This window comes from Mesoplodon densirostris, chromosome 16 (assembly GCF_025265405.1).
Source record: "Mesoplodon densirostris isolate mMesDen1 chromosome 16, mMesDen1 primary haplotype, whole genome shotgun sequence".
NCBI lineage: Eukaryota > Metazoa > Chordata > Mammalia > Artiodactyla > Ziphiidae > Mesoplodon > Mesoplodon densirostris.
The window spans coordinates 1,643,238-1,671,200 of record NC_082676.1 but is presented as its reverse complement, the minus strand read 5'-3'; the positions used below and the strand labels follow the sequence as shown (position 1 = coordinate 1,671,200).

At 55.1% G+C, this 27,963-nt stretch overlaps 1 protein-coding gene across 1 annotated transcript in view; it reads left to right on the top strand.

Annotated features, from left to right (window-relative positions):
• Window positions 1-931: 931 nt before the first annotated feature.
• Window positions 932-27,963, top strand: part of NTSR1 (neurotensin receptor 1) — a 44,127-nt gene continuing 17,095 nt past the window's right edge. The window contains exon 1 of the mRNA XM_060079345.1: window positions 932-1,648. Coding sequence (XP_059935328.1) covers window positions 932-1,648 — 717 coding nt within the window. The remainder of the gene's footprint in view (window positions 1,649-27,963) is intronic.

Here is a 27,963-nt window from a genome sequence, read left to right as displayed (position 1 = left end):
CTGCTTTCTGCTCCCCTCATTCAGCTCCCCCACTCCGCCACTTAACTGTGCCAGAGCTCCCCTGGGCACCCAGCTTCTGGCACCCCGTGGGCACTCCAGGAAGGAGGGGCAGCCCAGCCATCCCAGCAGGAAGCCTGCTCCTTGGGACCCCCACCCCCTCACCTCCTCTCCCCCACCGAACGAGCTGGAGGCGACCCGGGGGGCAGTTCCCTTGGGGAGGCGGGGCATAAGAAGCTGGGAAGACCTGGGGCAGGAGGGCGAGCGGCCTGAGGAGGGTGCCTGGAAAGAGCCAATACGCCCTGCGCACCCCGCTGGAATCCCAGTTCCCTGGGGCGCTGCCCCCAGCCCGGATGGGCCCTGCGAGGGCCGCGGGGGCGACCGGCCAGCCCTGCCTCCTTGCGGGGCGGAGACAGTGGCTGGGGCCGCCTCCTCTCCCCTCCAGCGCCCCCCACGGCTGGGCGCGCCAGTCGCCGCCGGCTCAGGGGAGGCGCGGAGCCCGGGAGGGTGCTGGCGCGGCTGGAGGTGCGCGGAGCGGGGTGTGCGGAGAGCGCGAGCGAGGAGAGAGCGCCCCGGACAGCCAGGCGTGCGCTCCGCTCAGCGCCACGGACTCGCCCCGCGCAGCCCGAGCCCCAGCCAGCCAGGCGCTCTCCGCTGGAGCCGGCGCTGCCGCCCCGGGGCCGGAGGAACCGTGGGGTCTGGTATTCGGAGGAAGCCGGGAAAGCGCGCAGCCCCCGGTGAGTGCAAGCCCCGAGCGCTCTAGGCTGGAACGGACCCGGTCGGCGCTCCCCGGCTGGACGGCGCGCCCCCTCTGCCTTTCTCGCCCACCCCTCGGGCTCCCTCTGCTCTGTCCCTGCCTGAGACGCGCCCACTCTCGCCCCGGCTTCCAGCCGCGGACCCCGGGGAGCGCGGCACCCCGCCCCGCGCGCGGGACATGCACCTCAACAGCTCGGCGCCCGGCCCCCGGGTCTCCCAGGCTGGCGACCCCTACTTGCTACCGCCGTCGTCGGGGCTGGAGGCGGCGCTCCTGGCCCTGGGCTTCGGCAACGGCTCGGGCAACCTGTCAGAGCCCGTCCCAGCGGTGCCCAGCAGCGACCTGGACGTGAACACGGACATTTACTCCAAGGTGCTGGTGACTGTCGTGTACCTGGCGCTCTTTGTGGTGGGCACGGTGGGCAACTCCGTGACGGCGTTCACGCTGGCGCGCAAGAAGTCCCTGCAGAGCCTGCAGAGCACGGTGCACTACCACCTGGGCAGCCTGGCGCTGTCCGACCTGCTCATCCTCCTGCTGGCCATGCCCGTGGAGCTGTACAACTTCATCTGGGTGCACCACCCCTGGGCCTTCGGCGATGCCGTCTGCCGCGGCTACTACTTCCTGCGCGACGCCTGCACCTATGCCACGGCCCTCAACGTGGCCAGCCTGAGTGTGGAACGCTACCTGGCCATCTGCCACCCCTTCAAGGCCAAGACCCTCATGTCCCGCAGCCGCACCAAGAAGTTCATCAGCGCTATCTGGCTGGCCTCTGGCCTGCTGGCCGTGCCCATGCTTTTCACCATGGGCCAGCAGAACCGCAGCGCCGACGGCCAGCACCCCGGTGGCCTGGTGTGCACGCCCATCGTGGGCACCGCCAAGGTCAAGGTCGTCATCCAGGTGAGCAGCCTCTTCAGGGGAGCAGGAGTCGGAGGGCACCAGGCCAGGGTCTCCCCGGGGGCAAGGGTCCAAGGCACACCCTCAGGGAAGCCTCAGCGCGTCTCTTTCCCTCACCCCAACAGTAATTTCTGGTCTGTGTACCCTCTGGGTACAGGAAGTTGGAGGAATGTCCCAAAGGAAGTTTACTCCTGGGAAGCTGGGAAGGGGTGGGGGTGGGGTGGGGCAGGAGGGGTGGGGCTTGAGAGCAGCCTGACCCCCACTTCTTCCCACCTTTCGCTCCAGGGCTGCCAGGTCTCAGCCCCCCTTATCTCATCCCCTCCTTCCATCAAAGGGAGCTGGAACCCTAGATCAGTGACCTCTCTAGGGGAGGGGCATCCGTGGATGGGCCTCAGCTGTCTCCAGATTCCCTGAGATGTAAAGTAAACTTGTGTGTGCTGGTGCCGGCCTCGTTCGGGAGAGAGTCCCTTCTATCAGCTTCTCAAAAGGCCCTGTGGTCCGTCTCCTCTGTAGCAGAACCGCCCCCGCCCGGACTGCTCCCCTTGTGCCTCCTGGCCTGATGCTGTCTTGGGCCAGTTCCTTAATTTAGCCTCAGTTTTCCCATCTGTGAAATGGGGCAATCACAGCCCCCCCGCCACCTCTGAAGGTGGAAATTCAAGGGAGAAGGTGTGGGAAGTGCTTGTTTGGCTCCTGGCGTGTAGAAGCTCTCGGAAGCACTCTTACTGGTGGTGGTGGTGTCGACGCTGTTTCTATTGGAAAATCCTAGGGTACTAGGCATGGTGGCAGGCGGGGGGCCCATGTAAGGTGGATAACACTGGAGCCGGGTGACCAATGGTCCTCTGAGGGTCTGGGTGAAGTGCGTGGGAACCCAGGGGGCAGCCCTCCCCGGGGAAATGGCTTGGACGAGGCGGCCTGGCCAGGAAGGGGGATTCCGGCCCTGGGGAGAGGCTGCTCAGGCAGGGACATTCCAGGCAGGGCCCTGAAGTGGGAGGAGGGCGTCCATGGGAGCAAGTCCTGGCAGAGACACCGCTTTCAACGGCATCGTGGCCTGAGAACGTGGGTAGCCGTGAAGGTGGGGGGGGCGTCCTCCATCTCAGGGTGGGGTGGGAAAGGAGGAGCTGGGCTGAGGGGTGGGGGTGGGGGTGGGGCTCTGGGCTGTCCCGTCTGGCTGTCGTCTCACGCCTGAGCCTTCAGCTTCCCAGCAGAACTGATGCTGTCGCCTCTGAGTGTGACGGGTGTGCCAGGGTAGGGGAGCTGGCGTGCTGGGGGGCAAGAGGTGCCGTCTGCATGTCCATCCCTGGGCTGCGGCTGACCCTCCACAAGCCACCACCGAGATGGACCCGGTGGGCAGAATTAAGCTTCGGGCCCCCCCTCGCCTGTGTTGAAAACGCGTGGCTCCGGGTGTCCCTGCGTGGAGTTGCCTCGGCGGCCGCGTGTGGCGAGGAGATGAGTCAGAGGCGGCTGCCTCTCTACTGATGCCTCTCCTGTGCCAGAAACAGTGGCAGGCAGGGCGTGTGCAGTGACCAGAGTGGGAATGACCTTCCGGCTTCCTTTGAGGTCTCGATGGGCCGTGCCCAGGGTTGGGGGTGGGGGGACACCTGCCTATGAAGGTTGGACGTGTCAGGCTCAGGTCAGCAGCCCGGGGTCAGCAGTGCCCACTGCCCTCCGAGGGGACGCTCCCCTCCGACCCCTGCCCGCTCTGGCCCCTGTGGCTCAGCCAGAAGCAGCCGGGGTTTGGATCATCCAGAAAAAACAATAACAGCAGAGGGAGCACGGCCTCCCCCTTAAAGCATCCTCACTCTCTCTTGGTCATGGAACCAGACACCTCAGTGACATGGCCTCGCCTCCCAAAGCGCCACTCCCAGGAATCCTTTTGGTCAGAGGCTGTGATGCTGATGTGGCCCGGGGCGTGTCCTGCTCATTCGTCCACTAGACAGGTGTCTGTTGAGCGCGCGCTGCAGAAGGACCTGCTCTTGCGCCCGCAGCTGTAGCGCTGCCGAGAGTTTACTCAATACTTGCTGGCTTCCTGGCGCCCTCGGAGACCAGAGTTTGCATTTTTTTTTTAAAGGCCTTGGCCACGTGCTTGGGAGAGCCTGACGGGCCGGTTGTAAAAGGTGCCCTTCCCTCTGACGCTGATGGCTCCCGGGAGGCTCCTCGGGCTCCTGCATGCGGGCTGCTTCCTGTGCCTGAAAGAACATTCCTCACGGGGGAGCTCAGCCCTGGCCTTGCTCCCCACCGCGTCTCTTCCGCACCGCCATCCGCCATCCCAGGAGACGTTTCCCTGGGGGATTGTATGTTCCCCACACGGGCTCTGGGCCACCTGGCAGATCTGGGCCACCATCCACAGTGTTTAAACCGTGACGTCTGTCCAGAGAGGGGCCGGGTGCCTGCCTCCGTGCCTCTGCCTCTCATGGACCATGTTCGGACGTGTGGCGACGGTGGCCAATCACATGACCCTTCTTTCCAAAACGGGGGCCCCTCCCAGCCCAGCTGTCTCCCACAAGCCCTGTCAGCCCTCCACACCTGTGAGAGTCCATCCTGGACACCTGCAAACGGAAGTCGTGTTTAGAAACGAGGTGGTTCAGTGATTAGATTTCTGAGCCCCTTGGAACTGTCATTGCTGGCCACAGCTGCTCATTTTCTGGGCATGTAGCCGGGGGCTGGGGGTGGACAGGGGGCGAGAGGAGCTTACAGTGAGGGCAGGGCCTTGCAGGCCAGCAAAAGCCCCAGACCCTGGGCCCCAGGTCAATGGGGGAGTCTGAGAGGAGGAGGCCACAGGGCCTGCCACGTTGCCCCAGGACGTTCCGGCCCCTCCCTGGACCCCAGAGGGAACTGGATTCAATCCTCCTAAACAGACTGCTGGGCCCAGGGCAGACTTCTGGAGTGGAAGACAGCACGTGCCAGGGATTGTGGAGTCTCCCTGTTGGGAAATACTGCCCCCGCTCACTCAGGCGTCTCCCAGGGCAGGCAGTGGTCCCCACACAGGTGGGCTGACCCTGGTCGTGTCTGGTCCACTGCGTTTCAGGCCTGGCCTCGTGCTCTGACCTCAGCGTGATGAGGTCCTCCCATCACAGGCTCTGTGTCGCAGCTGCGGGTCCGGTGGGGCCTGCGTCCATCCGTCCTGTGAGAGCGTACTGGGCACTGACCGGGCAGCTGGCCGGAGGGCAGCAAGCCGAGGAGGCCTTAGTGGCAGAGGCCTGGGGGCTGAGCATGTGCTTGACTGTGGTCGCTCACGCCCTCCTGTCCCCGTCACTGGCTGTCTCCAGAGCTCAGTTACTAGAAGGGGGTCCTTTCCCTCCAAGTACAGAGTCATCTGTGCCTCTGGGGGGGGCAGGATCTGGGGGGCCACACCTGCAGTGGGTGGGCAAGTGAGCTCAGAGTCCAGACCTCGGGCTACAGCCAGAGACGCCCCAGGAACAGGGTCACCTCCAGCCCTCGATGCTGAGGGGCACCTGCAGGCAGAGCGTGCAGCGCCCTGGTCCAGGACTTATGCTTAATACTGCCCAGTGGAGATTAGAGCCCCGTGATGGTTAGTGCCCAGTGGTGGTTAGTGCCCAGTGGTGATGAGTGCACAGTGGTGGCCTTGTGCAGTCACTAGCAAGTGTCCTTGGGGCAGCGTTCTCCCCCCCGCTGCGTAAACCCTGTCCTCGTGATGCTCAGCCGGGGGGTAGATGTCCTCCTCCTGGGAGCACAGGGCTCTGCCAGGGCGGACCGACAGAGGACCTCTAGGAGGCTCCCAGGTCAGAGCAGCCCCTTTGCACGTGGCCGTGCCCCGGGAAGGATGAATTAGTGACCACAGGGCATCTGCACCCTTGTTAGAGAGGCCCCCACCCCCACCCAGCGAGGCCGCCCTAAGGCAGCCTCTCCTGGCATCACAGGCAGGAGCCCGTCAGGCCTGCGTCGGCGCGGCTGAGAGCTCTCGGTCACCACTTCGTCATTGCCGTCTTCCAGGCCCCGTGGCCCTGGCAGCGGCTGCACAGCTGGGGGCCACCCCGGGAGCGCCCGGCCTCATCGTCTGCCTTCACGTTCAGTGCCGCCAGCAACAGTGCTCCTCGCTGGGCTTGGGCCCGGCTGCAGAAGTGGGGGCTGGCTCTGGGCGGGGCTCATGCAGGGGGAGCTCATGTCCCTGGGCAAGTTGACCCCGGCGGTGTCCTGAGCACCAAGGCCATTAAAGTCTGACGTGATTCCGCGGAGGCAGAGGCAGCCGAGACCCGTCTCCACAAAGTGGAAGAAAATTGGTTCCAATAAAATCAGGGCATCGATCATCTTCTCTGCTTCTGTCCTGTGCCACCAGCTGCGCCCGGTGACCTCCTCCCCAATCCATCCACCTGTTCGCGCCCCGTTCACCGATCCTCCGTTGCTTCCCCCGTAGCCGACTTGGCCTCAGTGATGCTGACACTCGTGGCCGAAGTTCCGCGAGTCACAGGGTCCCCCGAGAGTAGCATTATATTGGGGAAACGGGCAGACGCCAGAGTGAGCGCCCCCAAGACTGGGGCCATCGTGGGCCTCCTGCTGTATATGTCCTGAGGACATGGCACCCCTGCCCAGAAAGCGGACCCTCCACGCATCCCTTTGTCCCCGCAATTGAGGGATGTTCTGAAAGCAGCTGCCCTGTGCTCACAATGTGCCCGGGTCATGAAAGTCCAAGACAGGCCGAGGGGCCGTTCTGTCTTAAAGGGGATTAAAGACACAGCCTATGAGCACAAGGCGTGGTTTCCCATCAAACCCTGGTCCAGAAAGGATGTCGTTGAGACAGTGGCTGGATGAGGTCCATGGTTCGCTCGTGTGTTGTTCTGACGTGCAACGGGGGTCAGGTTTCTGGGTCATACAGGAAGTGTATCTAACTTTATAGGGAATAGCCAGACCTTTCCACAAGTGGACTTGCCGTTTCGAATGTCCACCAGCAACGTGGAAAGACAGTTCTCTGCATCCCAGCCAGCGCCTGGTATCGTCAGTGTCTGGTTTGGTTTTTTTTGTTTTCGTTTATCCATTCCAGTAGGAGTGTAGTGGTATCTTGTTGAGGTTTTAATTTGCATTTCCTTAATGTCTCATGACATGAAGCATCTTTTCGGGTGCTTACTTGAAATCTGCATATCTCCTTTGGCCAAGTGTCTGTTCCCGTAGTTTGCCTATTTTTAAAATCGGGTTGTTTTCTTATTGTTGACTTTTGAGAGTTTTTAAAGTATATTCTGCATCTTAGTCCTTTGCCAGATACGTGACTTGCAAATATTTTCTCCCCTTCTGTGGCTTATCTTTGTATTTGCTAACATTGCATGTCACAGAGCAAAAAGTAGGAATGTTGACAAAACCCAACTTATCAAAAAGTTTAATGGATCATGCTTTTGGTATTGTACCTAATCCAAGGTCACTAAGTTTTTTTCTCTCTTCTCTTCTGGAATCTTTATAGTTCTGTGTTTTATACTTAAGTTTATGATCCATTCTGAGTTAATGTTTCTATAGGGTGTGAGACGTAGCTACCTTATTTGCATACGCATATCCATGACCAATACCGCTTGTGAAGAGATGATCTTTTCTCCTTTGGAGTTTTTTTGCACCTTAATTAAAAAATCACCTGACCTCATGTGTGGGGTTCTATCCAGACTGTCATCTGTTCCTTTAATCTATGTGTCTGTACTGTCCCCAGCCCCACAGTCTTGACCACTGTAGCTTTATAGGAAGTCTTTCAAGTAGCACGAGTCCTCCAATTTTGTTCTTTTCCAAAATTGTTTTGGCTACTCTAGTTCCTTTGCTCTCTACATAAATTTTAGAATCAGATTTTCAGTATCTACAAAAAAGCCTGCAGGGATTTTGATTGGGATTGTGTTAATCTATGGATCATGTGGGGCGACTTGGCATCCTAACGTTGAGCCTTCCAATGCATGATTACACTACATCTCTCCATTTATTTAGGTCTTTGATTTTTTCAACAGTAGTAGCTTTCAGCACACAGATCCTACACATATTTTGTTACATTTATATCTAAATATTCATGTTTTGGGAATTATTATATATGTACTTAAATTTTTTTCTATTTCCAATTTTTCATGGCCAGTATATATAAATGTGATTGATTTTTAGTTATTGATGTTGTACCTTACAACTGTGATAGATACACTTATTAATTCTAGAAATTCCTTTGTAGGTTCCCTGGGATTTTCTATGTAGACAGTGATGTTGTCTGTGAATAGAGAAAGTTTTATTTCATCCCTTCCAAATCTTTAATTTCCTTTTCTTGCCTTACTGGCCTAGCTACAACTTCTAGTACGATATTTAACAGGGGTGGAAGAGAAAACTTCCTTGCCTTGTTACTGATGTTAGAGAGAAAGTCTTTAGTGTTTACAATTAAGTATGAGGGTTTTAGTTTAAGTTTTTAGTAGATGTTTTTTATCAGGTGAAGAAAGTTCCCTTCTATGCCTTGTTTGCTAAGAGTTTTTATCATGAATGGATGCTGAATTTTGTCCAATGCTTCTTCTGCATCTATTGGTATGATCATGTGGTTTTTCTTCATTGGTCAGCTAATATGGTGAATGATATTAATTTTTTATTGTGGTAAAATATACATAACATAAAATTTACCATTTTACCATTTTCAAATGCACAGTTCAGTGACATTAAGTACATTTACATTGTTGTGCGATCATCACCATTATCCATCTCCAGAATTTTCTTCATCTTCCCCAACAGAAACCCTTTAACCAACTGCTCCCCATTCACCCATCCTCCAGTCCCTGGAAACTACCACTTTCCTTTCTGTCTCGGTGAATTTTAGTGTACTAGGTACCTCATTTCGGTGGAAAACATTGATTAATTTAATGTTGAACCAGTCTCACAGTCCTAGGACAAACTCCATTTGGTCATGTATTATCCTTTTTATATGTTGCAGGATTTGATTTGCTAATATTTTATTGAGAATTTTGGGTCTATGTTCATGAGAGATACTGGTCTATAATTTTCTTTTCTTGTAATGTCTTTATCTGGTTTTGGTATCAAGATAATTCTGGCCTCATGAAATGAGGTGGAAAGTGTTTGCACCTCTTCTGTTTTCTGAAAGAGAGTGAGTGGAATTGGTATTATTTCTTCTTTAAAGGTTTGGTAGACTACTCCAGTGAAACCATCTGGGCCTGAAGTTTTAAGGGTAGGTTTCTAATTCAGTTCCTTTAATAGGGATATTCAGGTTATGCATTTATTCTTGAGTAAGTTTTGGCAACTTGTATCTTTCAAGGAATTGGTCCATTTTAACTAAGTTGGCATAGGGGTGTTTGTAGTATTCATTTATCATCCTTATAATGTCTGTGGGGTCTGTAATGATATCCCCTTTTTCATTCCTAATATTGGTAATCTGTGTCTTTTCTCTTTTTTCTTTGGTCAGAGGATGGCTAGGAGTTTATCAATATTATTGTTCTTTGTAAAGAACAAGCTTTTGATTTCATTGATTTTTTTAAATTGTCTTTCTGCTTTCAATTTCATTTCTGCTCCTATCTGCATTTCATTTTTCTGCTTGCTTTGGGTTTAATTTGTTCTTATTTTCCTAGATTTCTCAAGGTGGAAGCTTAGACAATTAATTCAAGACCTGGGATTTCTTTCAATTCTTTTATAATATAAACATGTCATGCTAAAAACTTGCTCCTAAATACTACTTTAGTAGCATCTCAAAATCCTTGAAATGCTGTATTCTAGTTCAGCTCAAAATATTTTCTTATTTCTCTTTAGAAAGAGCTTCCTTTTCAGAAGTGTGTTGTTTAACTTCCAAATGTTTGGCAATTTTCCAGCTAACATTTTGTTATTGATTTCTCATTTAATTCCATACGTTCAGAGAACATACTTGCATGATATCCATTCTTTAACGGTGTTAATGTTTGTATTATGGTCCCAGATAATGGTCTGTGTTGGTGAGTGATACATGCACACTTGCAGAATATGTATTCTGCTGTCGTTGGGTATGTTATGCCATTAAGGGTCAATGTGGTTGATAATGTTGTATTATTTAGTTCTAAAGTTTCCATCGGTTCTTTTAACGTGGTTTCTTTTTCTCTTTTAAGAACTTTTATCTTTTCAGTCATTTCAGGAGGGTTGCCTTTACCTCAAGGAGCATGCTTGTGATACCTTCTGTCAAGTCTTTGGTAATTCCATCATCTGAGTCTTCTCGAGGGGGGCATGTATGAATTGTCTTTTCCCTGAGAGCTAACCATACATTTCTGGTTCTTTCAATGTCAAGGGATTTTGGACCACTTCCCAAACATTTTGAATACCGTTGTGGTATTTTGGGTTACGTTAAAGTCCTCTGGAGAAGGTTGATGTTTTTCATTGATTCTTTCCTTTTAGCCACATCAGCCCAGTTAGAACTGGAGTTCTGTCTCACTCTCTGTTGGTGGTGGTTCCAATGTCAGTTCTGTTTTCAGGTTCTTGACTGTGCTATTCAGTTCTGCCCCATATGTGCACCATTCAGGGTGTAGTCTTAGATCTTGGAGGCGGTTTATATCACAGTTCAGATTTCGGAAGCTTTACTCTGGTTCTTTGGGTGTGTGCCATACATGTGCAGGTCAATGGTAACCCCAGGATTGGTGTCAGTTAATGCACAGAATTAGGGGATCCCCTTTTCCAGCTCTCACCTGCTGAGATTTCCTTGCCCACGTGCTCCACTTTCTTAGTCCTCAGGCTGGGAAGCCAGAGTATCCGGTTTTGGTCCTCTACTGACTTTTTGAGGTATATATACCTCTCTGAATCTGTTCTTGTAATGGCTGCTCTCGGGCTATCCACATGCACCCTTAAGTTATCAAAGTTTGATGAGCGTTCATATTGTACCCCTTCACACCTGACACTTCTCATGCTCACTGTTCACCCGGAGGTCTGTTTTCATGGACTTCTTTTTTTCTTATTAGTGGGTCACATTGTCTGATTTCTTTGCATACCTAGTAATTTTTTACTTACACTGGACATTGTAGATGACACATTGAAGACTCTGGATTCTGTTTTCTTCCTTCGAAGAGTGTTGGCTCTTGTTTTAGCAGGCCGTTCAGTTGCAGACTGATTATCGTGAACTCGTGGAGGCTTGGCTTACGCCTCATTAGTGCAGCTCTGTGGAAAGCCCAGCCCTTCTATCCTGGGAGGATTCAAGTCTGGGCTCAGTCTCCACTGGTGATATTGTCCTTTGCTTTTAGGCTTAGTTAGGGTGGGTCTAGACTTGGCCTTCCTCTAGGGCATGGCCCTTACTACTAAGGTGTGGACTTGCTGGCATCTCAGCAGGTTACTCGGGGTGTTAGGGAGGGCACTCCTCTCCCCTCCAGCTCTGCCAGAATGCCAGCTGCCCTCCCATAAGCCCTTCAAGGTTTCAGTCTGTGCACACACCCCAGCCAGCCCAGACCCATAGGAAGGCCCCCCACAGGCTTCCGAGGACCCTCCCATGGGCATGCGTGTCCCCCTCTTCAGTGCCTTAATCTGCAGATTGAAGTCCCTCCTGCAGCCCCAAGCTCCGGTTTCCACCTCCTCAGCTGGAGTAACCATGCTCCGCCCAGACCCCAGCTCCTAAAGCCACAACCAGAAAAGTGTCCCCAGGAAGAGAACTGGGTGACAGTGGGGCCCACCTTGTGATTCCCCTGCTCTCAGGGGCCACAGTCGTGCACTGTGGCTTGTCCTGTGTCTGAAAACACTCGCCTGATCAATTGCATACAATTGTATAGTTTATGACAGGAGAGCTTGTGCAGTGTACCCACGTGGAAGTCGTCTGGGGAGTTTAAACACTGCCCACGTTCAAAAATACCTGAGGCAGCTTATGATAAAAGACCTGGTTCAGAGGGATTATTAAAATAATGTTGCAAAAGAATACATAAAAAGAAACACAGTTATCCTAGAAACATAAAGTTGAAGACAGCCACTGCAGTTGAGTAAATCTTGTACTGAGGCTTATGAAAAAGTGCAACATTATTTGGACTTAAACATTTTTAGCTCTTTGTCTGTTAAAAGGTGGATTTATTGTAAATTTCAATAACTCTCTCTGGACATATTTAAAGGTTAAGAGCATTCTTCAGTGAGTAATTCAAAAAAGATTCCTCTGTTTAAAAAAACACACCACTTCCAACCTCCTGAAGTTCAGAGAATTCTGGGGTTGTTTGGGAATCATCACTGTTTAGGAATTATTAAGTTGTGACTGCTCACAGCAGGCCCTGGGATACTATTGTCCAGAGCATAATTTCCCAGTTGTTTGGCAGGACCCCAAACCTCCAGCTCCCGAGGGTCAAGAGGGAGTGAAAGCACATCTGGGTCGTGTCACTCGGGAGCCCCGTCTGTAGAGCCATCCAGGACATGCTGGTCCGGAGCCAAGATCAAAGACTCACTCATTTGTGAACTGGTCCCTTTTGGGCTCTGTGCCTGACAGGATGTGCATGGCAAGAAGCACTGTCCAGGGTCGTTATTTATTGCCCGGGGATGGGGGAGAAGCAGTTACATCTGTGCCCACCTGTCTCCCGGGCGCTCCCGATCTGGGCTCACTGGCCACTCCCACTGCTGCCAGCCCCTCCCGGGGACCCTTCAGAAGAAGGTGCACCGGGTGGGGGCACGGATCTCTCCATCGCAGGGACCCTGTTGGACCCGTAGTCTGGAGACCCCCCTCTGGACTGTCCTCAGTGTGGGAGCCCCGTGACATCACCCCTTTGTTCTCCCCACCCCAGGGGTGGGCCTGGGGAAGGCAGGGCCAAGCTGCGGCAAAGCACCCTCCGGTGGTCTCCCACTGGTCTGCCCGTCTCCCCGGGACAGCCGGTCAGGAGCACAGGCACCAGCGTCCAGGGCAGGAGGCAGGACGGAGAACCCCACGAGCAAGGGGTCAGGCAGCTGAGTCGTGGCGGGTCCTGTGCTGACGCCTGCGGCGATGCCCACGTGGCTTTTGCAGGAGGCAGGAGGGAGAGTGGCCGGCCTGAAGGCCCCTCTGTCCCCACAGGCTGGCACGACGCCTGGGCACCAGATTCCGCCCAGCGCCAAGGCTCGTTCTCCTGAGGTGGACCTGAGCCCCAGCCGGGGACATCTGCTTTGCCCGGGGCTACACGGGGTTTGATGAGGAGGGGGGATGTGAGGGCAGTTGCCGCACGCAGGCCCGGGGCTTGGGGGGGCGCCGATCTCACGGGGGCCCTGAGGACAGTGGGCTCTTTGCGCGCTCAGAGGCCCAGAAGATGGGAAAAAACACCAGCCGGCCACGGCGAGCTGGCGGCGAACAGACAGCGTATCCCAGCCAAGGGAGGCTTTTCTGGAACAGCAAGGCGCCTCTGAGGCCCCCACCCTGTCAAACACGCCTGCAGACTCTCAAGGTGGATAATTGCAAGGCACTAAGACAGGGTTAACACCAGTTAAACTTCCTGCAATTCATTTTCCTGACAGCTTGTTTTAAGAGATGCCCGTCTCATGTATTAAAAATACCTACTTTTGTGCAGGACCTGGAGAGCAGCTAGAAGACGCTCAGAAAGGTTCCAGTTAAAACCACCAGGGGCAGATCTTCATGTTTTGAAAAAGCTCTCACCCCAAACACCTTTTGTGCTTCTGTCTGTCACGGAAACCATGGGAAACTCCTTGGTCTCCGGGGCTGATTGTCCTGGGGCCACAGCAGCAAAGACCAGCAACAGACCAGGCCTCTCAGAACAATAGAAATCTATTCTCGCACAGATCTGGAGGCCAGATCCCAAAATCAGGGTGTGGTCAGGGCCAGGCTCCCTCCGGGGGCTCCAGGGGAGGGTCCTTCCTGCCTCTTCCAGCTTCTGGTGGCCCAGGCATCCCTGGGCTTGTGACCACGTCCCTCCCGTCTCTGCGGCTTCTCCCCTGTGTCTGTGTCTCTCCTCTCTGGCTCTTCCCAAGGACACTTGTCATTGGATTTAGGCCCCCCCCCCACTCCAGGATGACCTCATCTTGAGATCTTTAGTCACGTCCACAGAGGCCCTTTTTCCAAACAAGGTCACGTTCACAGGTTCTGGGGGTTCGGACTGGATGTATGTTTTGGGGGCCACCAATAGCTCCACGAGACCACACTCCACAGGCAGAGGCAGAATGCGGGACAGGGACAGCTCTCGTGGACAGAGGGCTGGCCCCTGCGGGCTGCCTGCCCGTGTCATCTCAGCCCCTGGCCAGCGCGGGGCCCCTTGGTAAATGCAGGAGCAGGAGAAGGCTGAACGCAGACCTCACAGGCCGCCGTTGAGAGAGCCCCGGACAGTCCCAGGACAGCCAAGATGGGGCCTTGGGTGTCTTCAGCAGAGGAGATGCCCTCTGGCCTCCCTGCGAGGACACAGCCCTGGTAGGGGTGGGGTCTGGGGGAGGACGAGGGACACAGGTCAGGCAGGCCGAGAATCGCCTTTCATACATATTCTCACTTGACCCCCGTGGTGACCCCGTGAGGCTGGGACTATGGACCCGTCTTACCACCCAGACGAAGAGGTGCCGCAGGCAGCATGCCACCAGCGTCCTCCTGTCCTCTCTCCCAGATCCCTCCACCCTCTCTGTCCTGCCAGGGCCTGGACACACAGAGCCCAGCAGTCCGGATCGCTGGCCCTGCCCCAGCCAGGCACGGCCCGTGGGAGGCGCAGGAGGAGAAGAGGGAGACGGCAGGTGAGCTCGCGGCCTGTGTTGCCCCATCTCCTCCCTGCTGTGCAGTGGGCGCCGCCTCCCACCGTGGCTGTGGGTTCTGTCACTGGCCCTCGGGCCTGGGGTGGAAAGGGCTTCCCAGGGGGAGCCTCAGGATCCTGCACCAGGCCTGGCCAGTTGTCCTACCTGCCCAGCCTTGTCAGGTAGACCCACCTGTTCACACCTTGTCAGGTACACCCACCTATTCACACCTTGTCAGGAGTCCCACTTGTTCACACCTTGTCAGGCAGACCCGCCTGTTCACAGCTTGTCAGGTAGACCCACCTGTTCACAGCTTGTCAGGTAGATCCACCTGTTCACAGCTTGTCAGGCAGACCCGCCTGTTCACAGCTTGTCAGGCAGACCCGCCTGTTCACAGCTTGTCAGGTAGACCCACCTGTTCACAGCTTGTCAGGTAGACCCGCCTGTTCACACCTTGTCAGGTAGACCCACCTGTTCACACCTTGTCAGGTAGACCCACCTGTTCACACCTTGCCAGGTACCCCTTGGCTGAAGCTCTTCACGTTGCCTCCTGGAGTGTGCTGGCTGCTCCCTGCCGGGTCCTGTCCAACACCGTAATGAGCCAAACTTGAGCTCAGGTGGACTTGATGACCACATGCGAGCCTGCTGTGATGGGACAGGTGCCTGTGACAGCTGAGGGGACCAAATGGGGAGAACCAGCCATGGCAAGAAGGGTGTGGTGAGGTCTGGGGCTCCGGGGTCCATCTTTTCTGCTCCAAGCTTGAAACCTTTAGCAAGCCTGTGGGGTCCCTGAGCCTGGGTCAGGGTCTGTGAAGGCGTCTCCGAGCGGCCACGTGAAGGCCGAGGGGACGTGTGTGCAGAACAGGCCTGAGCTTCCACCTGGGCCCCAGCAGGAGAGATGGCTCTGCTGTTTGGGGCAGCCTGGGCGCAGGCATGGACCCTGGGACCCCGTCAGGAGGCTGCGCTGGCCCAAGGGTGAGCCGAAAAGGGGGCGGTGGCAGTGAGGCCAGGCTGCGGGCAGTTCCCGGCACCCTCCAGCCCAGCGCGTGGGCACCCTCCCTGGCCTGGGCACAGGGGGGCTCCTGGTGGCTCTGCCGCAAGCCCCCAAATCCCTGCTCCGTCCCCTGGGGCCCCGGTGGTTCTCAAAAGAGCCAAAAGCTCCCCTCCCTGTCCTGCCCATGATGGGGATTGAAAGGAGCTGCCAGACAGCGACCCAGGGGCTGGGGTCACCGGCTGCCCGAGGGGCAGTGCCTGGTCGACATTTATAGCATTTAGTGCTAATTCCAGCCCTTTCTGGGGAGCCTCCTGCTGAGTTTTAACGGACTCCTTCCCTGACCTTTTTAACTTTCTCAAAAAAGAGATGGGACACCTCTGGGTCAACTTCCCCCCACCCTCCCAGAAACTGCGAGCTGGGGTCACGGTGCAGGAGCTCCAGTCGAAACCCAAGTACCAACGTGCCAGAACTCAGACAGAAACGGATCTCCAGGGAGACTCTGGTCTCCAGGAGCCGACAGCTCAGGCCACAGCTGCCTGGGAACTTCCACTTCTATTGCCAATAAATTAAATTTGTTTTTGTTTCTCCTGCCCTGGAGAAACGACTGCTGTCAGAGCGTGGAGCCCAGGAGGGAGGGCTCTTGATGAAGGACTCCCCAGAGGGGCTGGGGCTGCACAGGCCCCTTATGACCCCTTTCTCTGCACTCTGTGCCCCGCCCCCCGGGAGACGGAGCCGGCGTCCCTGGCCACCCGCATGCGGGTCCCGGGAGCCTCTGACTCTCCCACGCAGTGTGGCCCCTGGAACACGGAAACACTTCACAAATGTCAGGGGCTTTGTCAGTTTACAGACTTGGGGGTCAACTAGTTCTATCTCCACAAATAATGGGGGCGCCCACAGTGCCAAGCCGGGATGTCTGCTTGTCCCTTGCTACCAAAGGAGGTGACAGATGCTGAACGATGCTCGTGACCCTCGTGCATCTCTGCCAGCGTTGGGTGTCACACCGTCACCTTCGGGGTTGCTTTGGAAACCAGATGCCGTGTGTGCATCCGACCCTCTGAGTCCAGTCAGGAAACCGGCTCCGTTAACGGGGCTGGAGGTTCGGGCGCTGGTATTTGTCAGGAGTGCCTGGCAGGATGGAGAGGGTTTTGGTGTCACCTGTGTTCATTGGTCCCAAAGGCTCCAGTGCTCCTGGAGCTGCCGGAGAGACCATCTAGTGCATCGGGAAGCGTCATCTCGTGAAGCCAAGTCAGGCCACGTCGAGCCCCCCACGGGAGCTCGTGCAGACCCCCTCGGCCCAGGGTCAGACGTGGGGCCTCTGTGCACACATGGCCCCACAGACTTGTCACCGTGGGCTCCTCTCTCTGCAGCTACCTCTGCCGTCTGCCCTCCCAGCACGGCTCCTGAGCGCACGGGCACAGCCCCTGAATCTCCGTGTATCAGGGAGCAGCAAGGGCTGGGAGGGAGTGGGGATCCCAGGGAGGTCCCAGCCCGGAGTTTACCACGAACAGGTGGGTCCAAGTGCCGGAGCACGGCAAGGCGTGAGCAGCTTGCCTCTGCCCCTGAAAATAAACAAAGCTGTCACCGCCTAGGACCATGGCTTCCTTCCCTGTGACAGGGCCCATCAAGCAGGCAGGTCTGGAGCCAACTTCGGCGCTCCACAAGGCTGCTGGCATTCAGCAGAAGTGGCTCTGGGCGTCCCTGCGGATGGCCGCTGGGCAGTGGCTCTGAGCCCCTGGCTGGCGACAAAGCGACTACAGTAGGCAGCACAGACGGGACAGCTGGACGTGGATTTCTGCAAGGACGTGTGTCCAGGGTGGCTGGAGGAAGCACCTCCAGCCGGAAGAGATGGACCCTGGGCCAGTCGTAATCTCTAGCTGAAAGCTTTTACAGCAGATGGCCCCTGGACCCCGGGAATCCAGGCGAACAGCCAGGGCGGGCCTCGGCCTGCAGGAGCTTCCTGGGGCCAGCAGGGACCTGAGGCACTGCCCAGGGCGGGGGGCGTGGCTGCCCAAGAAGCTGCCCCGAGTTTCTTCTCAGTGCTGCCCGTCCTTCCCGGGAGTCTGAGGGGAGATGTTGTCTCAGACTAGCCAGTCTGGTTCCTGGGTGAGGGCCGGCAAAGCGGACCAGGGGACAGGGCAACTGTATCCTGTGCCCTGGGCCCCCCAGTGCTGTGACCGACGCAGGGCCAGCCCAGGTGGCCAGCTCCTGGTGCTGCTCACCCCTTGTCACAGCAGACAGTGCCAGGCCCAGCACGACCGCAGAAATGCCCAAAGCCCATGGCTCATGGCTCATGCCCAAAGCCCATGGCCTGGCCAAAACAGGGCCAATCGGCTCTTTGCACCCCTCCTAGGGCTCCCTGTGAGGACAAGGAAGAGTGAGATGGATCTGCGAGCAGTGTCAGGCTTCCTAAAGCACGGAGGGCTTCCTGGAGGAGGGGCCGAGGGGCTTTCAAGTCTGGTGAAGGGGGTGGTTTGCTGTTCCCAGGTTCCCTGAGCATCTGAGCTTTGGTCCGGTAGGGCAGAGGTTTGGGCTCCTTGGCCCTGATGTTCTCACCTCCCCCGACCTGCTCAGCTGGCCCCAGGTTGCCCCCTCCAGGAAGCCCTCCATCCCTCCACCCCACAACTCCTGTAGCCATCCTTTGGTCGGCAAGCTGCCAAGTCTTGGGGTGGGGAGGGGAGGGGTCAGACGGACAGCTCAACGCAAGAGTGAGCCAAGCTTCCATTCGACCGAAGCTTTGCTCCTGTGAGTTTTTATGTTTGGTTCTAAGAACTGCAGAGGGCTCGTTTCTCAACATCCCCTCTGCAAAGCTGTTTCTATTTCAGTGAAACTTGAAGGCGTTTGTGGTTTTCATTGCTGGCCAGTCCCTGGGCCCGTTTCCACGCTGGCTGGACCAGGGCTCTGCAGAAGATAGTGTGTGCACAGTGGAAGTTTATTTCTATGTGCAGGTCTTGCTCAAAAAGAGAAAGAAAAAAAGGAACATCCGTGAAGGGCGGGCAGGCTGACTGGGAGGCTGGGCTTCGCTGCCAAGCAGATTGCAAGTCAGTCTCTCTGGGGACAAACACCTGCTCCTCGTTCAAAATAGAGGGGCGTCCACCAGGCCCACCTGGACGGGCCAGCAGATGCTCAGGCCGGGCGCTGGCAGCTGCACCACAGCCCCCCTCAGCAGGGCCCTGGGCTCAAGATGGAGATGCCTCTCAGCAGAGAAGGGTCTTGGGTGGATTTTATCCTGAGGGAACCTGGGGTGCCGAGTTGGAGAGGGTCCCCCGACGCACCTGCTGACCCCGCCCCTCCCAACAACAGTCAGAGAGATACTGTCCTACTGTCTGGCCCTCGTCCATCCACGCCTGGGGGCTCTTGGCTGGCAGGTAGTCGATGCTAGACGCACACTCGGCCGCCTTTTCCGGCCTGCAGCCCATGGATTCGCCCAGGTCAGCTTCTCTGCTCTGCCTGCAGCCCCCGGGAGGGCCAGGGCGGGGGGCGGGGAGAGCAGCTGTCTGGGGCAGCAGGGGTGGCAGGCGAGGGGCTCAGGAGAAGTCCAGCCTCAGCCCCGCCCACTGGCGCCCCGGAGTGGGAGCTGCCCGGAGGTTGTCCTGCCCGGAGGTGGGGCTGGGCTGTCACCCTCACATCGGGCATCTCTGGGTCAGGAGTGACTCAGGTCACACAGGCCTGCAGCAGGGCCAGCACCTGCAGCCAGTCACAGCGCAGGGGGCCTGCGGGACACCGGAAGACCGCCCCGGCCCAGCGCAGGACGCGTGCTCTCCACCCGGGGCTTGGGCCTCTGTCCAAGGTCCCTGCCCAGGCACAGCCACGAGCAGCAGAGTTCAGCGGGTCTGTGACACATGCCAGCGGCCAGGGTGGAGTTCAGGGTGATGAGTCAGGAGACAGGCGGCCATGCGGCCGGTGCCGCGGGTGGGGCAGGCATGCCAATGGCAGTGAGTCGGGTGGGGGCAGCTGTCGTGATGTCCTCAGGGGGACCACGCAGGCACGTTGGCCCCAGAGGACCAGGCACCCCGGCTTGCCCATCCGCGGACCAGGCACCCCAGCTTGCCCATCCGTGGACCTCGAGCATCCAGCCTTCCATGCCCTGGTCCCACGGATGCAAAGACGAGCATGGCACCTGCGTCCTGGGCTGCCGTGAAAATTCCAGGAGCCTCGGCCCTCGGCCCCGGCGAGCACCCGCGAGGACTCAGACGTCAGCCTTGGGCCTCAACCAGGTGGTTGAGCTCTCGCGCCTCGGTTTCCTCATCCGTAGGGTGGAGACAGAGCCCCCCTCGCCCGGGCCTCCGGCCCCTGGTGCAAGGCAGCGGGACCCACGGCGGGGGAGTTTGTGGGGGAGGAGAGGTCTTCTGAATGAAAGGGAAGCGTGCCAGAGCCCGAGGGCTCACCCGGGGCGTCACCCCCGCTGTGGCCGGGGGTGAGTGCAACTGACTCCATGCAGGGACAGCCCCCTCAGTGGGACCAGGTTCAGCCCAGTTTGGCCGTGCATGGGGGAAGGGCGGCCGCAGGAGCTTAGCCCCTGTGGCCCTGAGAAGGGTGACCAATCCCCGTGTGCTCGGGACTGAGGGCTTCCTGGGCTGTGGGACTTCCGTGCTGAAGCCAGGAGTCGGGAGCAGGCAAACCAGGACTGGGCCTCCCCCAAGTGCCGGGGGGAAGTGGCCCCTGGTGCCCACCTGAGAGCTTGTTGAGCAGGGCAGAGGCATGGCCAGGAAGGTTAGGGTTTAGGTCTAGCTGGTGGAGGAACACTGTCCTGGACGAGCTTGAGGCTTGGGTGGCAAATGCTGAAACCCCTTGGACTGGCCCAACATCAGGCGCCCACCCTTGGGCTGCAGACAAGGGCTCCCGACGACGCTGCGCCCAGGTGGGAGGGCACTGCTGCTCCCCACCCCCAGTGGCCTCTGCTGGGTGCTGTGGCTCCATCAAAGCGCTGCCCTCCTCCCAGGGGCTCAGGGGCCTCGGCTCCCCCGGCAGTGGGTATCTTTCCAGGAGGTCCGGGCCCTAAGCTTGGCTGGCCCAAGCAGGCTCCAGGCGGGCACAGGGGGTCAGTCAGCGGGGGCAGCGGCAGGCAGGATGCAGCTGGTGAGGGCGAGGCTCAGGGGATGGGGGACAGAACAGCAGGGCCCTCTTGCTCCCTGGCATCCAACTGGAGGACTGGGGGGCCGCCACCTGCAAGGGCAGGAGGGGCTGACCTCTCCCACGGCTCTGTCAGAGGCCACTGGTCCCCCTCAGGGGCCCCTGGAGCCACCGGCCCAGACACATCTGGTCTTGCACCATCTGCCTTGGGGCTAGGGCCTGGAGTCAGGAAAGGAGCCCCCTCAGCCAAGGGGACGTCACAGAAGGAGCGTCATCAGAGGGACAAAGCACAGGGGGGGCGGGTGCTTAGGCAGGGTCACCTGTTCACACAGACGCACCCGGCGGCCCCTTGCTAAGTGCTTAATCCTCTAATTTTGTGCCGTTTTATTTATTTTTAACGTTTATTTATTTATTTATTTATTTATTTATTTATTTTTTGCGTTACGCGGGCCTCTCACTGTTGTGGCCTCTCCCGTTGCGGAGCACAGGCTCTGGACACGCAGGCTCAGCAGCCATGGCTCACGGGCCCAGCTGCTCCATGACATGTGGGATCTTCCCAGACCGGGGCACGAACCCGTGTGCCCTGCATCGGCAGGTGGACTCTCAACCACTGCGCCACCAGGGAAGCCCCTATAAATTTATTTTTTTTAATAAATATTTTTTTATTTTTGGCTGCGTTGGGTCTTCGTTGCTGCACGCAGGCTTTCTTTTGTGGCGGCGAACAGGGGCTACTCTTTGTTGCAGTGCGCGGGCTTCTCATGCAGTGGCTTCTCTTGTTGCGGAGCACGGGCTCTAGGCACGCGGGCTTCAGTAGTTGCAGCACACAGGCTTAGTTGCTCCACAGCATGTGGCATCTTCCCGGATCAGGGCTTGAACCTGTGTTCCCTGCATTGGCAGGCGGATTCTTAACCACTGCGCCACCAGGGAAGTCCCTAGCTTGTTTTTTCAAATCTACTCATGCTTTACTCATGTTCAACCCACTCTTTTATTTATTTTTTAAAAAATTCTTCCACCTTGCTTTTTTTTTAAATGAGCAGAGATTTTATTTTATTTTATTTTATTTTGTCTGTGTTGGGTCTTTGTTGCTGCGCGCAGACTTTCTCTAGTTGTGGCGAGCAGGGGCTGCTCTTCATTGTGGTGCGTGGGCTTCTCATTGTGGTGGCTTCTCTTGTTGCAGAGCATGGGCTCTAGGCGTGGTGTGGGCTTCAGTAATTGTGGCTCGTGGGCTCTAGAGCGCAGGCTCAGTAGTTGTGGCACACAGGCTTAGTTGCTCTGCGGCATGTGGGATCCTCCCGGACCGGGGCACGAGCCCGCGTCCTCTGCATCGGCAGGCAGACTCTCAACCACTGCGCCACCAGGGGAGCCCCCTTGTGCCCATTTTAAATGAAATTGGTTGTGTCCTGAGGAAGATGACCACATGGGTGGGGACACCCAAGGAAGGCCGTGGGAACTAGAGACCAAGGGGACACCGTCACTGTTTCCAAACATCTGAAGCGTGTCCAGAATTCTGCCCAGAAGCCTATCTGTATTTTTCACCATCTCCATCGTTCTGCCTTTTCCAGACTGTCATACAAAGAGTTTGAATCACACAGTCTGTAGCCTTTTCAGGTTGGCTTCTTTCACTTAGTAAAATGCTTTTAAGTGTCTTCCATGTCTTTTCATGGTTCAATAATGCCTTTCTTTTTAGTACTGAATAATATTCTACTGTCTGGATGCAACATGGTTTATTTATTCACCTGCTGAAGGACATCTTGTTTGCTTCCAGGTTTTGGCAACTACGAATACAGCTGCTACAAACACCCCTGTTCAGGTTTTTGTATGGATATTAGTTATCAACTCCTTTGGGTAAATACCAAGGAGCACAATTGCTGGATAGTATGGTAACAGTGTGTTTAGTTTTATAAGAAACGGCCAAACCGTCTTCCAAAGTGGCTGCACCATGTTGCATTCCCCCCAGCAACGAATGAAAGTTTCATGTTGCTCCACATCCTCGTCAGCATTTGGTGGTGTGAGGTTTTTTGTTTTTTGTGGGTTTTTTTTGCGGTACGCGGGCCTCTCACTGTTGCGGCCTCTCCCGTTGCGGAGCACAGGCTCCAGACGTGCAGACCCAGCGGCCGTGGCTCACGGGCCCAGCCGCTCCGTGGCATGTGGGATCCTCCCGGACCGGGGCACGAACCTGTGTCCCCTGCATCAGTGGGCAGACTCTCAACCACTGAGCCACCAGGGAAGCCCCCTCTCATTGTTGTTTTGATTTGCATTTCCCTAATGACTTAGGATGTTAAGCATCTTGATTTCATATGCTTATTTTGTCATCTGTGTATCTTCTTTGATGAAGTATCTGTTCAGATCTTTTGCCCATTTTTAAATTGGGATGTTTGTTTTCTTATTGTTGAGTTAAGAGAGTTCTTTGTATATTTTAGAGAGTTTTTTTCCTTTATATATATATATATATTAAATTCTTTTAAAAAACATTTATTTATTTATGTATTTTTGGCTACATTGGGTCTTTGTTGCTGCACGTGGGCTTTCTTTAGTTGTGGCGAGCGGGAGCTACTCTTCATTGCAGTGCACGGGCTTCTCATTGCAGTGGCTTCTCTTGTTGCAGAGCACGGGCTCTAGGCGCAAGGGCTTCAGTTGGTGTGGTGCACAGGCTTAGTTGCTCCGCGGCATATGGGATCTTCCCGGACCAGGGCTCAAACCCATGTCCCCTGCATTGGCAGATGGATTCTTAACCACTGCGCCACCAGGGAAGTTCATTCCTATTTTTTTATTGTGGTAAAATTCACATACAATTTACCACCTTAATCATTTTTAAGAGTTCAGTTCAATGGTACTACGTATTTTCACATTGTTGTACAACTGTCACCACCATCCATCTCCAGAACTCTTTTCATCTTGCAAAACTGAAACTATACCCATTAAACACTCACTCCCCATTCCCCCCCACCAGCACCTGGCAACCACTGTTGTGCTTTCTGTCTCTGAATTTGACTACACTAGGGACCTCAAACAAGTAGAATCAGAGTATCTGTCCTTTTGTGACTGGCTTATTTCACTGGCTTATTTCACTGAGCACAATGTCTTTGAGGTTCATTCATGTTGTAGCAGGTGACAGAATATCCTTCCTTTTTAAGGCTAAATACTATTCCATTGTATGGATATGCCACAATGTGTTTATCCGTTCATTTGTGGATGGGTACTTGGTCGCTTCCACCTCTCAGCTGTTGTGAATAATGCTGCTGTGCCACATGGGTGTGAAAATATCTCTTTGAGACCCTGCTTTCAAATCTTTGGGGGATATACCCAGAAGTGGAATTGCTGGGTCAATTTTTAAAATTTTTTTGAGGAACTGCTAAACTCATTTCCACAGCAGCTGTACCATTTTACTTTCCCATCAACAGTGCATGAGGGTTCCAGTTTCTCCACATCCTCACCAACACTTGTTATTTTCTGTTTTTCTTTTTTTAATAGTAGCCATTCCAGTCAGTGTAAGATGATATCTCTTTGTGGTTTTGATTTGCCACTTTCCTGATTGGTCATGGTGAGCATCTTTTCAAGGGTTTATTGGCCATTTGTATACCTTCTTTGGAAGGTCTATTCAAATCCTTTGCCCATTTTTAAATTGGGTTCTTTATTTTTTGGTTGTTGAGTTTTAGGAATTCTCTATGTATTCTGGATATTATTCCCTTACCAGACATGAAATAACAAATCCTTTATCAGATATGTGTTTTGAAAATATTTCCTCCCCATCTGTAGCTTGTCATATTCTCTTAACGGTGTCTTTGCAGAGCAGAAGTTTTAATTGTAATAAATACAACTTAGTTTTTTTCTTTCATGGATCATGCCTTTGTTGTTACATCCAAAAACACGTTGCCAAACTCAAGCTCACCTAGATTTTTTCTCCTGTGTTACTATATAGAAATTTTATTGTTTTACATTTCACATTTAGGTCTATGATCCATTTTGAGTTAATTTTTAAGGTTTAAGGCCCATTTTTTAACATATGGTTGTCCAATTTTTCCAGGACCATTTGTTGAAAAGACTATCCTTTCTCCATTGAATTGGTTTGCTCCTTTGTGAAAGTCAGTTGACTATATTTGTGAGGATGTAGTTCTGGGCTCTCTGTTCTGTTCCGCTGATCTCTTTGTCTGTTCTTTCCCCAGTGCCCTGCTCAATTGATGACTTCATAGTAAGTCCTGAAGCTGGGTAGTCAGCCCTCCGACTTTGTTTTTCTCCTTCAGTGTTGTGTTGGTGTCCTGGGTCTTTTGCCTCCTCTCCATGTGGACTTCAGAATCAGTTCATCAATATCCACAAAATAACTTGTTGAGATTTTGGTTGGGGTTGAGTTGAATCTATAGATGAAGTTGAAGACAATTGAAATCTTAACAGTATGGAGTCTTCCTATACAAGAACATGGACTCTCTCTCCATTGATTTAGATATTCTTTGATTTTTTTCATTAGAGTTTTGTGATTTTCCTTCTATAGATCCTGTACATACTTTGTTAGATTTATACCTAATGTATTTCAATTTTTTTTGGTGCTAGCAGCAAGCGGGAGCCAGGCAGGTGGCCTAGATGCATGTCTCCACCCTACACTTGCTCTCGAGGTGACGGTAACCTTCCTTTGCCTCAATTTCCCCATCTGGACTGTGGTGAGGATGCAGTGAGCTTTCATCTGTAGGTCACTGAGAGTCGCATCTAGTAGGGAGCCCCTGTGTCAGGATTTGGAAATAAAGGCCACTGGCCTTCTGCTCTTCACGCAGGACATTTCCAGACTTCCTTCAACGACTGGCTTTAGCAGTTAGTTTAAACAGGAAGTCTGCCTTGGGCCCAACCCAAACCCACTTTGCTTTGGTTCAAGAGGAATATTTTTTTTTTGCAGTACGCGGGCCTCTCACCGCTGTGGCCTCTCCCATCACGGAGCACAGGCTCCGGACGCGCAGGCCCAGCGGCCATGGCTCACGGGCCCAGCCGCTCCGCGCCACGCGGGATCCTCCTGGACCGGGGCACAAACCTGTGTCCCCCGCATCGGCAGGCAGACTCTCAACCCTGTGCCACCAGGGAAGCCCCAAGAGGAATATCTTTGATGTCCGAGTTCCTGGGCCTTTGACCCACTGGGCACACATGCGTGTTTTTACCCCACAAGCAGGAGGGGGCACAGGGCCCATCACCAGGTAGGTCAGCTGTGGGCCGGCCGGGCCACGCAGCTGCCACAGGAGGCCAGGCGTCTCCCCCGGGGGTGGACCCCAGGCTCCCTCCAACTGTCCAGCTCACAGACCGGCTGCTGCAGTTTTCCTTGGGTGCCCGTGGCCATGGGGGACAGAACCCCGGAGCTCCCCATCCCGTGTCGGGTGATGGACGGGGAGCCAGGTGTGCGTGTGTCCGGGGGGCCCGCAGCTTCGTCCCACTCTCACCACCCGGCCAAGGTCAGGGGAACCCTGGGTCTAGGCCAGAGCCCCACGCGGCCACCTTTGGTTTAGGAGAAGTAGGTCAATCAACAGGGCGAGAGGGGCCCTGCCCCTCCCCGTTCCCCAGTGAGCATCTCTCCTCCTGCGGGTGGGGATCACCGTGGGGCAGCCACGGCCTGGGGACCCTGCTGACATCTGGGTGAAAGGGGCCTCTGGCAGCCTTGTCACATCCCTGCGAGATGCCTGGGATCCCGGGCGGTCGGTGTCCTGAGAGCCACAGAAAGCAGACCCGCCTGGGTCTCATGCATCCATGAATATTCATGCAAGAAATTGACTTGCAAATCCCAAGTAATTTACATGTCATAAACAGTGTGTGGGTGTCTTTTCGGGATAAAAGCTGTCAGAGAAAATGAATCTTGATTACCAGTCGTAACAGGGAGACAGCCTCTGTGTCTGTATCCACGTCTCTGTCTGCATCCTCGCAAGGCTGCCTGGAGACACCTTTGTGTGACCATCCTTCAAAGTCTCAGCTCCAGGGGATGAACATTAGTGAGAATAAGGAGAGAAAGAAGCGGTGGGTTCCAGCCTGAGCTGCGGGCTGACGTGCCCACCCACGCTCCTCTCTGCGGGCTGTGAGCACTGTCGCAGGGACGGTGGTGTCCTTTGGTCAGGGACACCCAGGGCTCCATGTGGAGTCAGTCTGTGTCCATTCCAATGTTCCGGACTGGGAGAAGGTCTAGAAATCGTGGCTGCAATTGAGTGGCTGGGGGCCTCTCACCCAGTGATGCACTGGGTCAGCTCGGGGAGGGCACGGCGCAGTGGTCCACGGACGCCTTTGAGAGGGAGGGGCCCCCACCCTCTGGTGGCCGCTCTTGACTTGGGTCTCAGGTGATAAGGAAGGTTCTGAGCTGGGTGAGCAGACCTCACATGAGGGGTCCGCGACGAAGGTGTGATTAATGTTCGGTCCCCGTCAAGCCCTGTGACAGCCCTGACGTGGCTGCTCCCAGCATCACTAATGATCGTTTTGAGAGCCGACTCTGATCGCCATGGCCACCCTTGGGGCTCGGGGCTCTCCCGACCGGCCCCGTTTATAGATGAGCAGGCGGACGCTCAGGTGGGGAAGCCGCTTGCTCCGCCTCTTATCCTGGGGCCCGCCGCCCCTCCCAGCGTCCTGTCCTCAGGGCTTAGTTCCTTGACAAAACTCTGGTTCATTTCTGAGGCTTGGTGGCTGACAGGACAAAAGAAGAGGGTGCCTTCCCGGGATTGCACCCTGTGGCCCCTGCCCCCTAGGAAATCTTGGTGCATTTGGATTCTTCATGGGGTACAGAAAAGGCCATTATTGGTTCTGGAAGCTATGGCCCCAAACGCAGGCTGCCCTGGAGTCCGTGCTGCTCCTATAGTGTCTTCCAGAGGGACTGCTTGCCCACCGTTCCTATAGGGGGGCTTCACTTTTTAGTGCAACTTTGCTCGTGGCTCCTTTTAAATGAATGACTCATCCTTGACCTTGTGCAGATACCGACCTTGTGCAGATCCTGTTTTGGGGATGACCAGGGGGTCCGGGGCTGCACCTCTGTCTCCCCCGCTGACCAGAGATGGGACCAGGGGAGTGCAGGCGCCATGTGCTGTGGGGTGGATGCCACCTGGAAACGGTTCTGCGTGGCTTCTCATAAGAACTCTGAGCTGCCCTGTGTGCGGTGCGGTGTCCAGTCTGAATCCCGGGGAGCTTTCGGTGTAAAATACACACCCGTGATTCCAGAGAGCTTGTATGAAGGGATAATGTACAGGATTTCACTAACGCTTTTTATACTGGTTGCGTGCTGAAATAATATTTTGAATGTATGGAGTTAAGTAAAATCTATCAATGAAATTATTTTCACCTGTTTCTACTTTTTTTAATGTAGCCCCTAGAAAACTGTAAATCATTTACGGCTGGCACAAACTGCACTATTCTATCGTGCTGTACAGCTGCAGCCTCCCGGGGAAGGAAGCTGCCTGTCCGTGCGCACAAAACTCCCGTGTGTGCTTGGGGCCGTTGGCCAGAGCCTCCCCCAGGTTAAGGGCCCCCCATGTGGAGACAGCTCATCCCTTCCTTTGCCGGCTGTTCTGGACTGAATGTGTCCCGCAAATTCATGTTTTGAAGCACTACCCCCAAAGTCATGGTATTAAGGGATGGGGCATTTGCGGGGTGATGAGGTCATGAGGGTGCAGCCCCCATGATGAATTAGTGCCCTTATAAGAAGAGGCCAGAGAGCCCCTCGCCCTCTTTCTGC